The 18,693-nt window shown below is 47.0% G+C and overlaps 1 protein-coding gene across 2 annotated transcripts in view; it reads left to right on the top strand.

The window, feature by feature from the left end:
- The first annotated feature begins 444 nt into the window (after nucleotides 1–444).
- Nucleotides 445–18,693, top strand: part of KIAA0930 (KIAA0930 ortholog) — a 36,580-nt gene continuing 18,331 nt past the window's right edge. Inside the window, exon 1 of one of the 2 annotated variants that reach the window (XM_083181285.1) lies at nucleotides 445–744. In XM_083181285.1, coding sequence (XP_083037411.1) covers nucleotides 600–744 — 145 coding nt within the window. In that variant the 5' untranslated portion in view covers nucleotides 445–599. The remainder of the gene's footprint in view (nucleotides 745–18,693) is intronic. The other variant, XM_083181286.1, reaches the window with a different exon arrangement.

Genomic DNA, 18,693 nt, shown 5'->3' with positions numbered 1-18,693 from the left:
ATGATAACATGATGTACATGATAACACAAATTGTATGTGCTCACACAGTGCCTGATGGAGGCAATTCTAGGTAGATATATAATGTATATACTGAGTCAGCCTCTGAGCTGCTGGTCCCAGTGATGGTGGCTGTGGGAGATATGATACAGATAAGGGGACCACACCCAGACACAGTGATGATGAATTCAGATCACACACATCTCTGGCCACCTTGTAGCCGACTTGTTGTCTGCATCAGACACATGGCTCATCCTCCACTCAGCACAGGCGCCTGACCTCCGCCGGCCCCGCCTCCTCAGTATCCCTTTAAACCAAAAGCACCGTCTGATTGGCAGCTGTGCTTGGCTATCCACGCCCCATCAGCGTTTCCCTGGGCGCTGATTGGCACTCTGTATCCTCACCCCGCCTTCGGCTGAGCCAAGCTGGCCGCTGATTGGCTGGGCGTCGGCGTGTTGCAGGAAGCTCCCTACCGATCCGCTATGGGAGGCGGAAGTGTCGCCTGACTGGGGCTCTGTGGTGGGGTGTCACAGACAGGGACCGGACCTCTCCCGGGGAGGAGGAGGCGGCGGCATCATTGCGATGAGAGCAGCCCCGGAGGGATGGCCGCGGTGAAGACGAGTCACAGCCGGGCTGGAAAGAGAGAGGAGGAGAACGGGGGTCTGGACCGCTCCCTCCAGCAGATGATCTCAGCCATAGTGGACGAGAGGAACCGCCTCAATATCCGCCAGGAGATCAGCGGCCTGGGTGAGTGCCTGGCATCAGGTGGGCTCTGGCTGGGTGAGTGCCTGGCACCAGGTGGGCTGTGGCTGGGTGAGTGCCTGACACCCGGGTGCTAATGGTGGGTTAATGCCTGGCACAGGTGGGCGCTGGCTGGGCGAGTGCCTGACACTCGGGTGCTATTGGTGGGTAAGTGCCTGGCACAGGTGGGCTCTGGCTGGGCGAGTGCCTGACACCCAGGTGCTATTGGTGGGTGAGTGCCTGGCACAAGTGTGCTCTGGCTGGGTGAGTGACTGGCACCAGGTGGGCACTGGCTGGGTGAGTGACTGGCACCAGGTGGGCACTGGCTGGGTGAGTGCCTGGCACCAGGTGGGCATTGGCTGGGTGAATGCCTGGCACAGGTGGAGCTCTTGGTTGGGTGAGTGCCTGGCACAGGTGGAGCTCTTGGTTGGGTGAGTGCCTGGCACAGGTGGAGCTCTTGGTTGGGTGAGTGCCTGGCACAGGTGGGGTCTCTCACCAGTAGAGATGCTGGGGTGCAGCTAGTTGCGGTGATGTGAATAGCTTCTGTGTCTTATCATGGGGGCAGGGGTCCTAATAAAAGTCCTATAGCACAAACATCTGATTGTTTTTTTTAATTATCATTTTTTATGAGGTGAGAGGCACCTGGTGGCTGATCTGAATCCATTGTTAGACATAAAATGAAGATGAGTCAGTTCTGTGACAAATTTTCTTCATTTATTCTCTTTTAAATGAAATGGATACTTCTCATTGTTTTGTACAATAGTGACAATAATCCCGGAGCGTGCCAGGGCTCAATCTGTCACTTCCTATGTGGATTGCCAAGGACCCACCCCATCTCCGCTGGTTACTGGTGGGATCAGATCTTTGTCTCCTTTCATCTGTAATATACACATATTACTGTACAACGTTTTCATATCCCGGAGTAGTGTGATCAATACTCTGCTCCCTCCCCCAGGCTCGTGAGTTTGGGGGGGGGGGGGGGGGGGTGGGGGGTGTCTGGAAACTGCAGGTTTATATCTTACTATAAATACATCTGTATCCCAGACCCTTGTGTCCATCAGATTAGCAATAATCTGCTTTATCTATATGTCACCTATTGGTGGTCGGCTGGAGCGTCTCCTAATAACGATGACCTGCGTATGTTATTAGGCAGTGACAGAAGGGGGCTGCAGCTCAGGCTGATCTCATATCAGACACAGAGGAGTGTCTTTGTCTGTACAACAGAGGGATATTAATCTGACCTCATTTAATGCACAGATCAGGTCCAGGGTCACTGTGCAATACCTTACTCCTTCTGCGTTCTACATTACCTCCTGTCTGGGCAGGCTGATGACTCTGTCACCAAATAATGCAAGTTCCCGATTCATCTGCCTGCCAAGAGTGTCTGTAGATTATATTGACAATGACACTGATTTATGGGGTGAACAGGGAACTTCCAGAATGCACTATATCCTCTAAGTGACATGCTCTTATCCGGTTCTGAGAAAAGTGGTGCGCACATGCTTCGATTTTGCAAGGTTTTCAATTCGATTTTGCTTATAGAAGAAAAATCGAATGGTTTTTAAGATGCATTCGATTCGATGCACGCTCCCGTTTTCTCTATATCGAAAAGAAAAATAGACTGTGCAGGCAAGGAAATATCGAATTCGATCCAGAAAATCGAATGTGCCTTGAATGTAAATCAATATCGAATGCAAAAGTACAGATCTAGTGCCAAATCTAATGGAAAATCGAATTTGAAGCGAATCTGAAGCAATATTATTGCAATCAACACCTTGATTGCAATAATATTGTAACTAAAAGTGTAACACCCTTCAACGATATGACTGCTTTTGGACATAGGACAGTGTAGCAGACACTTCTATGACAATGTGGGAAAGCTAACATTCATACAGTGCTATGTTTTTTTTGTTTTGTTTTGTATCCACTTTTAATGTTTGCTAGTTATAGACAAGGTTTTGGTCCCTGGACGTGTTTCCATTGTAACCCGTTGATCTGGGCTCCCGCTCTTGTCTGTACGAGAAATGACACTTGGTGTATAATGACACATCTTGCTGAATATTTATAGAGCATCAGTAAAAGTAACAAGTACTTGTCAGTGAGGTTATTTTGTTTTCCCTGTTGATGGATGCGACCACGGTCTAATCGCATGTGTTCAGTCGGGCGCACAAGAAAATTAGCAAAACTCATTGGTAACTGAACACCCTACCTAATGTTTGTTAATTTTTTTAGTTTATAATGGCGTTGCCTAGGTTCTAATATTACCTACTGAACTGCCGGCATTTCACATGTTTTGGTCAGCTGTAAGCAGGGTCCCCTCACCAGAGGCCCAGGCTTCCCTGGCTGTGCAGGCCACACTGGGGTTGTTCTGTTTAGTGAGGTAAGCTGTCCCTTCTGTATGGGAAGCAGGTGGAGTAGGGTGGAAAGCCGTCTCCTATGTATGGGAAGCAAGTGGAGTAGGGGGAAGCAGTCTTCTATGTATGGGAAGCAAGTGGAGTAGGATGGGGAAGCAGGTGAAGTTGGGGGGGGGGGGGCAGTCTCCTATTTATGGGAAGCAGGTAGAGTAGGGGGGAAGCCGTCTGCTATGTGGGGGAAGCAGGTGGAATAGGGGTAAGCGATCTCCTATGTATGGGAAGCAGGTGGAGTAGGGGGGAAGCAGTCTGCTTTCTGGGGGAAGCAGGTGGAGTAGGGGGGAAGCAGTCTATGTGGGGGAAGCAGGTGGAGTAGGGGAGGAAGCTGTATCATCTGTATGGGAAGCAAGTGGAGTAGGTTGGGGAAGCAGGTGAAGTGGTGGTGGTGGGGGGGGGGGAAATGTATGGGAAGCAGGTGGCGTTGGAAGGAAGAAGAGTACTATGTATGGGAAGCAGGTAGAGTAGGAGGGAAGCGGTCTGCTATCTGGGGGAAGCAGATGGAGTAGGGGGAAGAATGTAGAGTAGGGGAAGCAGTCTCCTATGTATGGGAAGCAAATGGAGTAGGATGGGGAAGCAGGTGAAGTGAAGCAGTCTGCTATGTGGGGGAAGCAGGTGGATTAGGGGGAAGCAGTCCTCTATATCAAGGAAGGAGATGGGGCGGTGGTGGAGGTGTGTTCCTAGTAGAAGGACTGACCCCGCTCCAGGCATTCTCCGATTACCGCATTGGGATTGCTGACCGCTGACTTTTGGAATGCTAACCACAATGAAGTATGACCTATTAACCACTTCAAGTGTCCCTTTGGCCGGAGATACAGTGACCATAACCACTAACACTAATTTTATTATGAGGCTCTGCCAGTAACTTATAGAAATCTAGAAGTTGTATTTTTTTTTTACTTTGTGCTAAGAAGGACTTTGTTAGTTTCAGTTAATATTTTATTTCCCGACGCATTGAAGGGGAAAGTGCACCTGTGTTACTGCTATGGTTTGCATATCTGTGTTATCGTGTAAATAATGTGGAAGTTCCCCTTTCCGTCACTTTCCCCGCTTATTTTTTTGTTGCTCATGTGACATCAGTAGCAGCTTACAGGAACTAGAATAAGTGTGTTTCTTTTCTGGAGCACTGGGATTTGAGGTGTGTGTGTGTGTGTGTGTGTGTGTGTGTGCGCTTGCGTGTGTGTTTTGTTCCTTTTGTTTTTGGGGTGACTTTGGTTGATCAGGAAGCTATTGATGAAGTTTCTCACTGCATGGTGCCAAGTTCTGCAAGTAAATTCTGCATCCAATGTGAATCCTCCATTGTGTAACGCAGAGTCTTGAACTTGCAGCCCATTGAGATGCTTAAATTGTCAGGGCAAAATGTACAGTATGTTAAAGAGAGCTTTTATCTCTGTGCCCACGATGCCACAGTGTAGCTGCCCCTTAGTGCCCACGTTGCCACATTGTAGTGTAAGTTAGATGATATTATTATGTCACTGCTCTCAGCCCAGTGCCCCCTCACCTTGTGCAATCTCTCATCCCCACATTTATGACCAAATATACTAATATCAGACATGACACTATGGGACAGATGTGCTCCGCCTCCCTCGGAGAGTGATAAAGGGGTCTATTTACTAAGCCTTGGGCAGAGATAAAAAGCATGGCGACAAAGTGCCGGCCAATCAGCTGCAAACTGTCACGTTACAGGCTGTTTTGAAAAAAATGACAGTTTGCAGCTGATTGGCTGGTTCTTTATCTCCATCCACTTTATCACCGTCCAAGGCTTAGTAAATAGTACCAGCCAATCGGCTCATTACTGTCATGTAACGGGTTGTTTGAAAAATGACAGTGTGGAGCCTAGAAGCTATTACTTTATCTCTCCAGGGCTTAGTACATCTGTTCCTATAGTATTAGTTAGAAATAGAAGTAGCTAAATTCATTATCTGTGTAGTTTTTGGATCTTATATAGTGTCCTACTGTATGTGATATAGGTGGTCGCCTATGTTTCTAAACCTTATTTAAACATTTCCTTCTTGCGCTCCGCGTACATTTCATACGGCCTTGTGTGCTATTGAGGAATCCATATTCCTATGCTGGAAATATAGTTCTTGGCCTGCTGGAGACCCCTTTTGAGCTTTCTGTATTCCATGACGAAACGCGTCATGTGATTTGGCGTGATGACATCATTGCGAATATTGCGCCGGTACCAGGTCGCTGCTACAGGTGCTGCGACCGCCGCAATTGGAACTTCTACCTTGTGTTTAGTTATTCCTTCACTAAATAAACTCCTACATTCGTTCTCCTATTGCTGCAAATGCAGCGAGTCCTCGTCCACACATGTTCACATACGTGCTTTCGTGTGTTGTGTGTGTGTTCCACTTTAGGGTTAATCCTGACGCGCGCCGTGGTGTGTAACCAGCCTGCACTCGGCCATATCGCACTTCTGCACTGTGTTTACCTGGCATTATCTCCGCTGAGTGCCGGCAGTGTGGGCTGTGTGCACAGCTGGGTGGTACTGTGCGGGATTGTGTCACACAGCCGTATCACAGCTTACCGCCACAATGTGCGCTGACTAATATAGCAAATATGTACATTGGGGGGGGGGGGGGAGATAGGCATACTTTACTGTTGTTATCCTCATTCGTATAACTTCTTTAGCACCAGCATATAGGGTGGCGCTGTACAGCGAATGTTTACTTCTTTGTGTCCCAGACACACAGAAAATCACATGCTTGCACAGGGTGACTGAACCTGTGATTGTATAAGAAGGCCTCAGGTCATTGCTGTACTGACTATAAGAAGATGCCTCAGTCCCATAGCAGCTGTCCTACTGTAATAGGAATGTCTAAGGCTCCGTTGTGCCCACATAGCTTGGGGCAGCCATGTTTAAAGGTTAGGTGTCACCATAGAAGTTACTGTGATCACAGGACGGTGTCCTCCTAGACTGCAGGGATGGATGCACATCTCTCCTGCCCTGGCTTCCATTCATTCAGGAGCAGACGCATTTACAGGATACAAGGGGGCCTATTTATTCATGTTATGTGGCCCCTTAATAATGGGGGCACCCGCACTCGAAAGCGAAGTGTCCCCTCTTCAAATCATGCGCCTGCTTAGTCGTTCTCGTTGGACAATGACCTCGAACACGACACAAAATATAACATGTTTCCAGAGAGCAGATTGATTGAGATAAAGGGGACGGTTCTAGTTGGTTTTCAAAAGCAAACTCCTTCTTAAATGGACAACACTGTGCTGCACTGCAGGTGGGGCAGATGTAACGTGTGCAGAGAGAGTTAGATTTGGGTGGAGTGTGTTCAAACTGAAATGTAAATGACAGTGTAAGAATAAAGAAGTCAGTATTTACCCTGCACAGAAGCAATAACTCACAAAATGTAACTCTGCACATGTTACATCTGCCCCATCTGCAGTGCAGCATGGTTTTGTTCATTAAAGAAGGAGTTTGCTTGTGCAAACCAACCAGAATTACCTCCAATGTCCAGGTCTTTCCCATTTGGTGTCATATACAAACTGGGGTTCCCTCATTTAATACTATGTTCTATCTTTACACCATGATTTGCTGGGCTGACACATTATTACCACAGATTATAAATGTTTACTTGATTACAAGGTAAACCAGCATTCTGTTGCAGCTCCTTACCTTTATGGGGGGAATTCAAGTGTTTTGAGCGACCACCAGAGTAATATAATTCAGGTGTTGCTCTATTCGGGGGGCACAATGTTGCCGGCGCTGACATTACTGGTGTGTTCTGTCATTTTGATGACCTGGGAACCAGCAAATGATAAAAAAAAAGCATTATTTCTAGGGCTGATTTTATAATAAAATGTATAGAATCCGGATTTTTTCCTGTTTAGGACATTTGGTTTAATGTCAAAGCAAATACCACCAATTATTTATTTGATCTTTATATGTGTATAATAATAATTTTACTGTTATTTTCCTTCCCCCTTTTGCAGTCTCAAAAAAAAAAAAAAAATTTTTTTTAAAATGTTTTAGGTAGTTTTTTATTAGCTGTGTAAAATAAGGAAGTAAAACCAAACCAGGTATAATCTGTGTGTACTGCATAATAATAACACAGAGGGCCAGATGTATCAAGCTTCAAAAAGTGATGAAGTGCAGAATGATAAACAACCAATCGGCTTCTAACTACAGGCTGTTTGAAAAAAATGCCAGTTGGGAGCTGAATGTTTATCACTCTCAGCTTGATACATCCCTGATACTGATGTTGGGATGTGACCAGCGCAGAATGTGACAATATTGGCTCAGTAGTGAAAGCGTTAAAAACACCCCGGTACTGCGCTCTTGCCTGCTGTTCCATGAGGTGAGCGCCATGGCTGGGGACGGACGCCTGGATTGCCAGGCACGGAGTGCACACATATTATTATAGGACATACCAGCGATAACTATAATAAACCAAGTCGCCCACAGGGTATCTTGTGACCGCAGACTTCTAGGGTGGCTGTAAGTGTGATGCCGGGCAGGGTGGTTATAACGCAGAAACCACATAGTCTTATCCGCCGTGAGCGAGAACCCACGTGATACGGAACGTGGGAGAGGGGAAATATGTTATTTCATTTGAGAATTAGAAGTAATAGAATATAAATCTCTGTTAAAAAAATGCATTTAAAGGGGGTCAATTTTCTAAATCTTCGAAAAAGTGGAAATTGGTTGCTATGGGCAACAACACTTTACACTGTTAGAAGCTTTAATACAAGTTTCACACATTGAGGGGGTGATTCTGGTTGATTCACAGCCTTGTGAGTCCACCAAACTCCACTCAGCGAATGCTGAGTCTCCAGTGTATTTGGGAAGAACAAGTTGGCCCTGTGCACAGAGGAGAATGTGTGACACGTGCGCTTTCTTACCTAAATATAGCTGTTGTGTTGCACAAGTAGGAGGCCTCGTGTCCCGTGTCTAGTACCTCTGTCTGCAGCAGGAGCCGTGACGTCCTCTGTCCGTTGCCACCCTGCCTTCATATCTAGGAGTACACATTGTAAGGGGTACATTAACTAAAGCTTCTAAACATGAGGAGAGGTGACGTTGCCCATAGCAACCAACCTGAGTCTGTTTATCATTTTTCTAGCATCCAATAGAGACATTCTAGAGAGAATCTGGTTGCTATGGGCAACGTCACGGTTGAAATGTAGTAAGGTGTGAATTTAAAAAAAATAAATAAATTTTTAGACGCTAAAAAATTCGCACTATAATGCAGATGTCACATTTTGTGATTTTCGTCCAAAATTTGCAATACCCTCCATCATGACCCATTCCATTAGGTACAAAATGCTCTGTTTCTGGACTTCCTTACCAGTGGCAGTTGCAGAGGTGGGGCTGCAGCACAGTCCAATATTCAAATAGGGGAGCCACACCTACTGCCATCCCAAACATCACTGTCCTGGACTCACTGACAGTTGATGTGACTCCCCTCTTTGAATATTGGACTGTGCTGCAGGCTCACATCTGTAACTGCCACTGACAGGGAAGTCCAGGAACAGAGCATCTTGTACCTAATGGAATGGGTCATGTTGGAGGGTATGCAAATATGGGGGGGGGGGGGATAGTGGGGATCCCCTGTATTAAAGAAACCAGCACCGGGCTCTTTGACCGTTCTTGGTACCAAAAAGACTGGGTGTCCCCTGTATTTTGGAACCAGCATCAGCCTTGAACAGACAGTGGTGTCGTGTAACGGGACACTTTTTATGTAAAATAAAAAAAAAAGACATCAGGTCCCCATACACCCTGCGATAAGCAGTGTGCAGTGCGATGCTCGCTCCCACGGGCATCGCACAGTACAAAAAGTATGTGCTGCACACATACAGTGTGTAAGGGGACCTTTTTAGAGAAGTAAAACTTATATACACACGCTAGTACACATACTCACCCTAACTGGATCCCACAACGGAGTCTGATTCGCCCATAGATGTGAGCAGGGGATCACAAGGTCTGTCTGCAGTACAGGCTGCGGGCGACTCTGCCAGCCTGGATGGAACAGATAGGAGGAAGTAAGCTGGAAAGCACAGTCATCAGGCCTAGTGGGCTAAGGGTGCGTAGGAGAAGAGGGTGACCCAGCCTGGCAGGAGCAGCACAGGGATACGGTCATAGGTCAACATCATGTGGTCGACATAGACAAAAGATGGACACAAATAGGTCAACATGAGTTTTTCACAATTTTTTGGAGTGTTAACATGAATACCCAAAAAACTTTAAAATCTGACTTTTGGGGTTGACCTAATTGACCCCATGATCCACACCCACAGCACAAAGGCCGGGTGCGGAGAAGTATCCCTGAGACTGTGGGTATGCAGGGGAGTGATCACTTTTGTGAGTGCGGTCTCCGTGGAATGTTGGGGGCAGAAACCTGAGTGTCAAAGCAAGATGTAGAGCGAGATAAAGTGGAGCTGTTGCCCATAGCAACTGATCGGCTTCTAGCTTTCCTTTGCCTAGCAGTCTATTCATACTCCTTGCATATGATACTTGGTGCTCCCTCCAATCAGATCCTGTCATTTTTCAAATACATGGCAGTTGGGAGCTGATTGGCTGCAGCAACATTTACCATATGCAGTGAGTTTTAAATGGCTAAAACTCATTGATAAATTGGCCCCATAGTTTTGAGGCCTCTGGTGAAAGGTTTATCCCCCTGCTGGTGTGATAAAAGGAACACGTGGGTGTGGGTGTGGGTGTGGCAACCCAGACCACATGTGGAATAATTCATCTTACTAGAACATCACATTTGTATGTATCGGCAATGTTCCGTCTTCTGTCTAGTGCTACCCAATGTCTCGCAACCGGTCTATCCGTTCCGGCATCGCAGCTTCTGTCATTCATTGTGAAATGTTATAAAAATTCTTATCAATTCTACAATAATACCAATATTGTTCTATTATTCAGCGTTAAACCGCGATCTCCTAGCTGGGACAGGATATTTGGCTGCTGGGACAGGATATTTGGCTGCTGGGACATCAGTTGAAGATGCGCCCTGACATCATTGCAGTTGGCTAGCTCGGTGGAAATCAGAACTGGAAAGGGACCATTAAATGGTGCCATTTATGTAGTAATTGTACCTCCCCCGTCGTTAGTCTGTAGCATTGCCAATCTATTTAAAAACCAATCAAAGCAAAAACAACAAGGAATAATAATGGTTTACAGAGAATAATGGGGGTCAGGACGAGGCCTGGGAGCCTATGTGCAGGGCCCCTTTGCTCTATGTTGGGGCCCCTCCTCCCACCTACACATACAAGAATTATTTCTTGTAAAATGTTCAAAATATTTCAGCTGAAAGTTGGTGCCAGCAGCAGTGGTTGTGGTGTGTGTGTGTGTGTGTGTGGGTGTAGTGGGGGGCACACACAGGCCGGGTGTTTTACTGGGTGCCGTTTGTTAAGTGTGGGGTATCCCTTTTCACAGGCGCCCCTGTACACTGCTATATATTGCCATTATAGATCTGCGACCGGAATCCGGGAAAAAAACCCTACGTTTCAAGACCATCTGTCACCGATGACACGATGTGGCATCCGGATTCGTGACCCTGCTAATTCATCATGAATCATTGGCAACCATTGTAAAGTCTGGTCATGTCTCCTGAATAACATTGTGCCTGTATGATGTCATGTCATGAGGTTTGATCGGCTATGACCTCATGACTGCTGGTTCTGCCCACAAAATGCCTTTCCTGCATCCCTCTATCTGGGATGAGTGTGGACAGGTGTGACTATGGCTTGGACAGAAGGGTGCTTGTGGGGAACGTAGGATAAGGGGGGAGGCTGGGGGCTCAAACTGGTCCTAGTGGCATATGCATTAACGCTTAATAAAGTGGAGAGTAATAAAGTACCAGCCAGTCAGTTCCTAGCTGCTGAAAAATGATGGTTAGGAGCTGATTGGTGCCCACCCACAGACACACACAGACACAGAGCACCTTTGTATAAATATGTGTATTTCTTCTACGATCCCATGGCAGCCATCACATTGGGATATCGCCCCACTCCTTGAGTTAGACAGGTTACTTTTTTCCCAGGCTCCTCCCCTCTGGGGTATATACCACAGCTCCTCCCTTCCCCTGGTGTCTTTTTTTCCTGTCTCCTTGTTAGTTAGGTCAGGAAGGTTACTTTTATTTGGGCTCACCTTTTAGATACAGGGGTCACTCAGGGGGTGGCAACGTGGAAGCGTGACCCTTATTAGGGTTCCTGTCCATGCCATCAGGAGTACAGCAGCGAGTGTGTGGAGCCTCTTCTCTCCTTCAGAACACCAGCACTAGCGCTTAACAGCGTGTGCACTCTCCAACAGAACTTACAGGACTGGGAGGAAGAAAGTTGTTAAAGCCTCCAGCGTGAGGCTGCAAGCGTGGACGCCGGGATTTGGACTACAGGAGCCAGAATCCCTTGCGTCGCGTCTTCCTGTAGCGTACTTCCGGTTTCGGCAGTACGCGCTGAGACTACAGGTCCCAGGCTCCTTTGCGCTAAGACGCGCTTCCGGTACGCCGGACGGCGTTTGCACGCTTCCCAGCGCGCTCTGCTTGAATAAAAGAGGGAGCCTGTCAGTAGCTGCTGTGAGGCAAAGCAGCAGCAGTGAAGTTCTGTACAAATCGGCAGTAAGGTAGGACGATTGGTTACCTTTGACTGTCAGCATCTGTAAACGCAGTGTGTTTTCATACCTTATGGGTTTTTATGTTGCTGCAGATAGTGGTGTTTGTGAGATGGATCTGCCTTCCCCCAGTAGAGGAAACAGTGCCCCTGTGAGGTGAGCCTTATGCGTTTTTATGGCAGGGAGTTTTAGAATTTTATTTCAGAATAGTAATAGGGTTTCTATTGTTGTTATAGTGTGCCCTCTGAAGCAAGGAAGAAAGTTACTAAAAAGAAGCATACAGAGCTACGCTGTTTGGCTTGTGATAGAGTGATTGATGCTGCACTTGACAAAACGATATGTGAGAGCTGTGAACCACAGCCTGAAGCCTCTGATAATCAGTCTATAATGCTGGAAAAATTAATGGACTGGATGAAAAAGTCTTTTGTGGCCAAAGAGGAGTATTTAGAACACCAAGGGTCTAAAAGAACTAGAGACCAGGCAGAATTGGAGTATGAAGGAAATGATACCTCTGATGAGGGGGAGGAATTTAAGGATACCTCGGATGAGCCAGGGGAGATTAAAGAGGATACTAGAGTGTTCAATTTTGAAACAGTGGAATATGTGCTGAAGCATATTTATAAATCTATGAATTATAAAGAGACTGTCACACCCATAGAAGGGGCTGATTTATTATTTGAGGATAGATCCAAAAAGGGTCGTTCCTTCCCGGTCCATCGTGTGATGAAGGAGACTATTGTGAAGGAATGGTCAAATTTGGAGAAAAAGCAAGGAAAATTATTCCGTATTGATAAAATGTATCCTATAAAGGATGAGGAATGTCTGAAGTGGTGCGGTGTGCCCAAGATAGATGCGGCGGTGGCTGAGGTGACATCACGCACTACATTACCATTGGAAGATGGGGCCTCTTTCCGGGATCCTATGGATCGGAGAATGGAGGGTTCGCTGAAGAAACTACACCTTTCCGCAGCGGTATCCCTGAAATCAGGGGTAGCGATGGCTTCAGTTACAAGGGCGTTGAGGATGTGGTGTACTACACTTCATACGGACCTAGAGGAGAAGATCTCAAGACAGTACATCATGAGGAATCTAGAGGTGATTCAGAAGGCGGTTGAGTTTCTTTGTGAAATGTCATTAGATGTGACCTCCTTTGCGGCCAGATCTATGGCAGCAGGGGTAGCAGCAAGGAGGGCCCTATGGTTGCGGTCCTGGTCGGCTGATTCTCATTCCAAAAACCGTCTGGTCTCGTTACCGTTTGAAGGAGCATGTCTCTTTGGCACCAAGCTAGATGCCCTGATTCACAGGCTTACAGGGGGCAAATCCCTAAAGCTTCCTCAGGATAAGAAGAACAAATTCCCGTATCCAAGTACTTACAAGCAAAACTTTAGGGATGCCAAGGCATACAGGCCGGGTAGGCCGTACAGTCAGAGAGGCTCCTTTTCCGGCTCCAGACAGTCCTTTCGGCAGAGTTATAGGAGAGGTGGAAGACAATGACAACCAGCTATTTCCCCCGGTGGGAGCCCGTCTGGCCCAATTTCCACATGTATGGGACATTTCGATTCAGGACAGGTGGGTACAGAGGATAATTCGAGAGGGTTATTCTTTGGAATTCAACCAGACTCCCACCTCAGATTTTTTCCAGGTGTCAAGAAGACCCAGGTCGGCCCTAGAGTCAAGAGAGTTAGAAAAGATTCTGACCAATTTGCTGTCCATAGAAGCAGTGGAGGCGGTGCCAAGGAACCAGTGGGGGAAAGGGATGTATTCCAATCTGTTCCTCGTAGAGAAAAGTACCGGGGGGGTTCAGAACTATTATAGACTTGAGAAGACTGAATCAATTCTTAATAGTAAGGAAGTTTCGTATGGAGACCATGAGAACCATTACGGCAGGAATAAGAAGAGGGTCCCTGGACCTAAAAGATGCCTATTATCATGTCCCAGTACATCAGCTGCATCGGAAGTACCTCAGGTTTTGCATAAAAGGGAAGCATTACCAATTTACGTGTCTGCCCTTCGGTCTGGCGGCCTCTCCGAGGGTCTTCACAAAAGTGTTAGTAACTCTTGTGGCGTTATTAAGAAGAAGAGGGATTCTCATTTGGCCGTATTTAGACGACATACTCATAGCGGCTCCATCCGAACAGGTGCTGACACAACATATGCAGATGGTGATCGATTGTTTGAAGAGGCACGGGTGGCTAGTGAATCGTCAGAAGAGCCAGTTGACGCCCACACAGAGAATCAAGTTTCTGGGGGTGATAATAGACTCAAGAAGGTTCGAGATATCACTGTCAGAAGAGAGGTGCATGAAAGTTGGAGGGCTGTCAGACTCAATTGCAAAAACAAGAGTGACATCATTGAAGGAATGCACAAGATTACTAGGGATGATGTCTTCCACAATAGGGGTCATTCCATGGGCTCAATGGAGAATGAGAGAGTTACAGTGGGCAATCCTGCCACTTCTAAAGAAAAGGGTGTCCATAACAAAGAAGATAAATCTGTCTTCGGAAACAAGGAGGTCTCTACATTGGTGGACCAGAGAAGCCTTGGGAGGCAAGACGACATCTCTCCAGTCACCAAGGTTCCGGTTAATCACAACCGACGCAAGTCAGCTAGGTTGGGGAGCTCATTGCGAGGGAGAGACAATTCAAGGCACGTGGAAGCCGAAAGAGGGTGCAAACTCGTCAAACTGGCGAGAAGCAGAGGCCGTGTGGAGAGCGATGAGAGACTTTTCCCAGGCGATCAGAGGGACGCATGTAAGAATCTTCTCCGACAATACTTCGGTGGTTGCCTACATAAATCACCAGGGGGGCACCAGGAGCAAGTCGCTCATGACAGTACTCTCAAAGATACTATCTTGGGCGGAGGAGAACTTGGAGTCATTAACAGCCATTCATGTCCCAGGGGAACAGAACATACTGGCAGATTTCCTCAGCCGAAACAAGGTGCACCCAGGGGAATGGGAGCTGAATGGAGGAGTCTTCAGAGAAGTGACAAGTCGTTTTGGGGTGCCGGAAGTAGATCTAATGGCGACACACTTAAACAAGAAGGTGAACAGATTCTTCTCCAGATACTCTCTCCCCCAGACAGCAGCAATAGATGCTTTCTCGATCCAGTGGACGTGCGGTTTGGGGTACGTGTTTCCCCCATTTCCATTAATCCCCAAGGTTCTAAAGAAGATAATGGACGACGGGACGGAAGTGATAATCATTCTTCCCTTTTGGCCCCGGAGGGCATGGTTCACAACGGTGTTGAGGATGGCAGTTCAAGAACCTTGGACATTGCCAGTAGTTCCAGAACTCCTGAGGCAGGGGCAGCTGTTACATCCAGATCCCGCAGGGTTAGCTTTGACGGCGTGGAGATTGAGCGGGGCCATCTGAGGCAGAAGGGTCTTTCGGACCAAGTAATTTCTCTGCTACTCCAGGCAAGAAAGAAGGTTTCTTCCATGGCTTACTATAGGGTCTGGCGAGCGTTTCTCAACTGGAGGGGATCAATGGAGGCAATACAAGAGGTCCCAACTGCTGATGTCTTACAATTCCTCTACAAGGGGTTTGCAGATGGTCTGGCCAATTCAACATTGAAGGTGCAGATTTCAGCCTTAAGTGTCCTACTGGAGAGAAGACTGGCGGAAGAACAACTGATTATTAGATTTGGGAACGCAATCAAGAGGATGAGACCTCCAATTAGATCTCTGGTAGCCTCTTGGGACCTGAATCTAGTATTAAAGGCTCTGATGAATCCACCTTTTGAGCCGATAGCTGAGATCTCATTGAAATACTTAAATTGGAAGACGGTATTTTTAGTCGCCATCACCTCAGCGAGAAGAGTTAGTGAACTCCAGGCGCTATGGGCAGAGGAACCATATCTGAAGATTCTCCCGGATAAGATTGTTCTTAGAACCAATCCTCATTTTCTCCCCAAAGTCATTTCCGAATTTCATTTGAACCAAGAAATTTCATTGCCGACGTTTTATCCGGAACCCAAGAGTGAGGAAGAGATGGCCTTACACAATTTAGATGTAGTAAGAAGTATTACTACTTATTTGAAGAGAACAGAGGAAATTAGGAAAACAAAAAGCTTATTTATAATCCCTGAGGGGTCAAGAAAGGGATTGACTCCTACGAAACAAACCATTTCAAGGTGGATCAGAGAGATCATTGTATTCGTGTACGAGGTGGAAGGAAGAGAAGTTCCAACGATTGTCACGGCACACTCTACAAGGGCTACGTCGACTTCGTGGGCTTTGAAGGCGAAGGCGTCGATAAAGGACTTATGTGACGCTGCTACTTGGTCCTCAGTTCACACGTTCTCTAGACATTATGAAGTAAATCTGTCTGTCCCTCAGTTTGGGGATCAAGTATTACATGGTGTGATGGATAATTAAAAGAATTATAACTTGACTGGGCCCTCCCGTGTATTTAGCTTTGGTATTCCCAATGTGATGGCTGCCATGGGATCGTAGAAGAAAACATCGGATTATACTTACCGATAATTCCTTTTCTTCCTAGAGACCATGGCAGCCATTATTTGCCCTCCCTTATGTTCTTTTTTCCCAGAGAGGAAGGAGACACTCGAAAAGACACCAGGGGAAGGGAGGAGCTGTGGTATATACCCCAGAGGGGAGGAGCCTGGGAAAAAAGTAACCTGTCTAACTCAAGGAGTGGGGCGATATCCCAATGTGATGGCTGCCATGGTCTCTAGGAAGAAAAGGAATTATCGGTAAGTATAATCCGATGTTATGTTATGTACTGTATATTATGTTTAAAAGAAAGAGTCAGCCACAGAAGCGATATTGACGGCTTTCAATGAACTGATTCGAACTTGCAGGTTAGGAGAGGTGCCCTCTTGCAAGCAGGAGTCCAGCGGCAGATGACTCCGTTGCCTCCCAGATTTACTCCTCTGCTCTAAGTGATAATTAGGGATGCCAATCCCAGGGCAATTTTTCAATCCCGGAATGCGGGATTGAAAAATGCCCGATCCTGGGATTGGCTTCCCTAATATAAAAATCCTGCCTCGGCCGCCCCGCATATTTACTTACAGATGCGTGGTGCGGCCGGGAGCCGGGTGGGTGAGCGAGCAGGGGAGATCGAGCCAGGGTGGGAGGACGAGCTGGGTTGACGGTGAGCGGGCTGGTCTGCTGGTAAGCCTTGTCCGCTGCTGGGTGGGTGGGCGCCGGCGGTCTGGTCTGTTGCTGGGTGGGTGTTCGGGCCGGGGACAGCATGGAGGTTGCCTGTGCGGCCTGCGCAGCGTGACCTCTGATGTCGGCACGCTGCGCAGAGCCACGCTGCCCGGGACGGGAGAAGCCGGGCAGCTGCTGAGCACCCACTCAGAAGCTGCCCGGCATTAGACACCGCAGTCTAATCTTGAAATCCTGGCGTTTTGGGGACCAAATCCCCAGATCCCACCGATCCCGATCTCTGGATTGGCCACCCTAGTGATAATGCGTATGCTCCATAACTTAAAAATCATTTTAGGGCTCTTTGCCTTTAAGTGTGACATACACGGACCGCCGCCTCTTGTTTCCTCTGCCGCTTGGTTGGTTCCTCCAGCAATAAATAGTGTTTGGGCCGTAGTCTGTTGCTGTAGTTTCTGGTTTAATGAATTTTTGTTCCTGAATGGTCCGGAGGATATTACACTTGTGCTCTGCACCTGCCGGCTGCTAATACATACATGAAAGTGCGACCATACAATACAGCGCGCGGTCAGATCGTTTGATTTGTTGCTTATTATGGACATGAATCAAATAACTGTAATGAAACATCTGCTGCAAAACAGGAATGAGAATAGGGGTATTGTTCTCCAGAGATAAGGGAACAGAAAGTAGAAGGTGGTGAGAAGTCTGTATACTGCATTTTATGATTGAACACGGTCAGGAGGAAACATTCGTACTCCCGAACTGACCCGATATGGGTGGTACTGCCCTTACAAAGTGGGCGGATAGGGGAGGGGCTTATTTTGGAATAGATTTGCATGTGTTGCATGGTTCGTGGTGGAATGATGCAGCGTTAGGAGGTGGTACTGTGTTTTTTGCATTTTTTATTTTGCAATTTGTGTGAATTCTAACTTTAATCTTTTAACAATAATTTGAAAACTTTTTGGGGGATTATCCTTTTTGTGTGTTTAACTAAAGATTACTAATAAAACATTCCACAGATCACATACACACACAATAGCAGCAGACGCTGAGATAAGGAGTCTGAACAGAAGTCATGCTAGTGTCCTGCAGCAAATCACTTTTCTTGCCCCTGAATTCCTTTCTGGAACCCCGGCTGCAGTAAATATTCGGGAGATTTGATTTATCATGCAGGGCAGTGGGAGATGTTCTTCAAACAGGACTCTCCCACAGGATACGGGAGGGTATTCTTGCGTTCTCACTTGAACTCATTGTGTATAGTGCACACGTTCCTGGCTATCTCCTGTGCGCCTCTGGGATGGATCCCATTTGGCAGGCATTAGGCCTCTGTCAGGATGATCCTGCCTGTGAGTACATCGGAGTAATAATCTATCGCTACAACACGTGACTGGCATTACTCATGTTCAAAATCCTCACACGCTTCTGAGCAAACTTGGATGTGGTTAGAAAATGACTATCTCCGACCGGCACAGATGGCGGGATGCGTCCTCTCCTTTTATTGGCCGAATCAACACATTAATTAACCCTTCGTACCTAACAATGTATATAGCCAAGCGGTTCCGTGCCGTTTGATACCAGGAAAGTCCTCGGACACGCCCAGTAAAACGCTCACTATGGCTCAGCTTGCTGAATTTTGCAGCCTACGGTTCCGGGCCTATCTGGGAATCACGCCTGTTATGTCTGAGTGTCCATTGAAGCCTATTTGTCTTTGTGTTACTTACACAGTGAGGAGTTTTTTTCCTGTAGCCACCTGATGCATTGTTGCAGCTTAATGAACAATCCTTTCCTCAGGCGGAAGAGAGAGAATTCGATTTCTCCCTCACAATACACTGGTGGGCTATGGAGAGGAC

Source organism: Crinia signifera, chromosome 4 (genome assembly GCF_055691185.1).
Source record: "Crinia signifera chromosome 4, ASM5569118v1, whole genome shotgun sequence".
NCBI classification, from domain to species: Eukaryota; Metazoa; Chordata; class Amphibia; order Anura; family Myobatrachidae; genus Crinia; species Crinia signifera.
The sequence above is the reverse complement of the archived record's forward strand: the minus strand, read 5'-3'. Positions and strand labels throughout refer to the sequence as shown.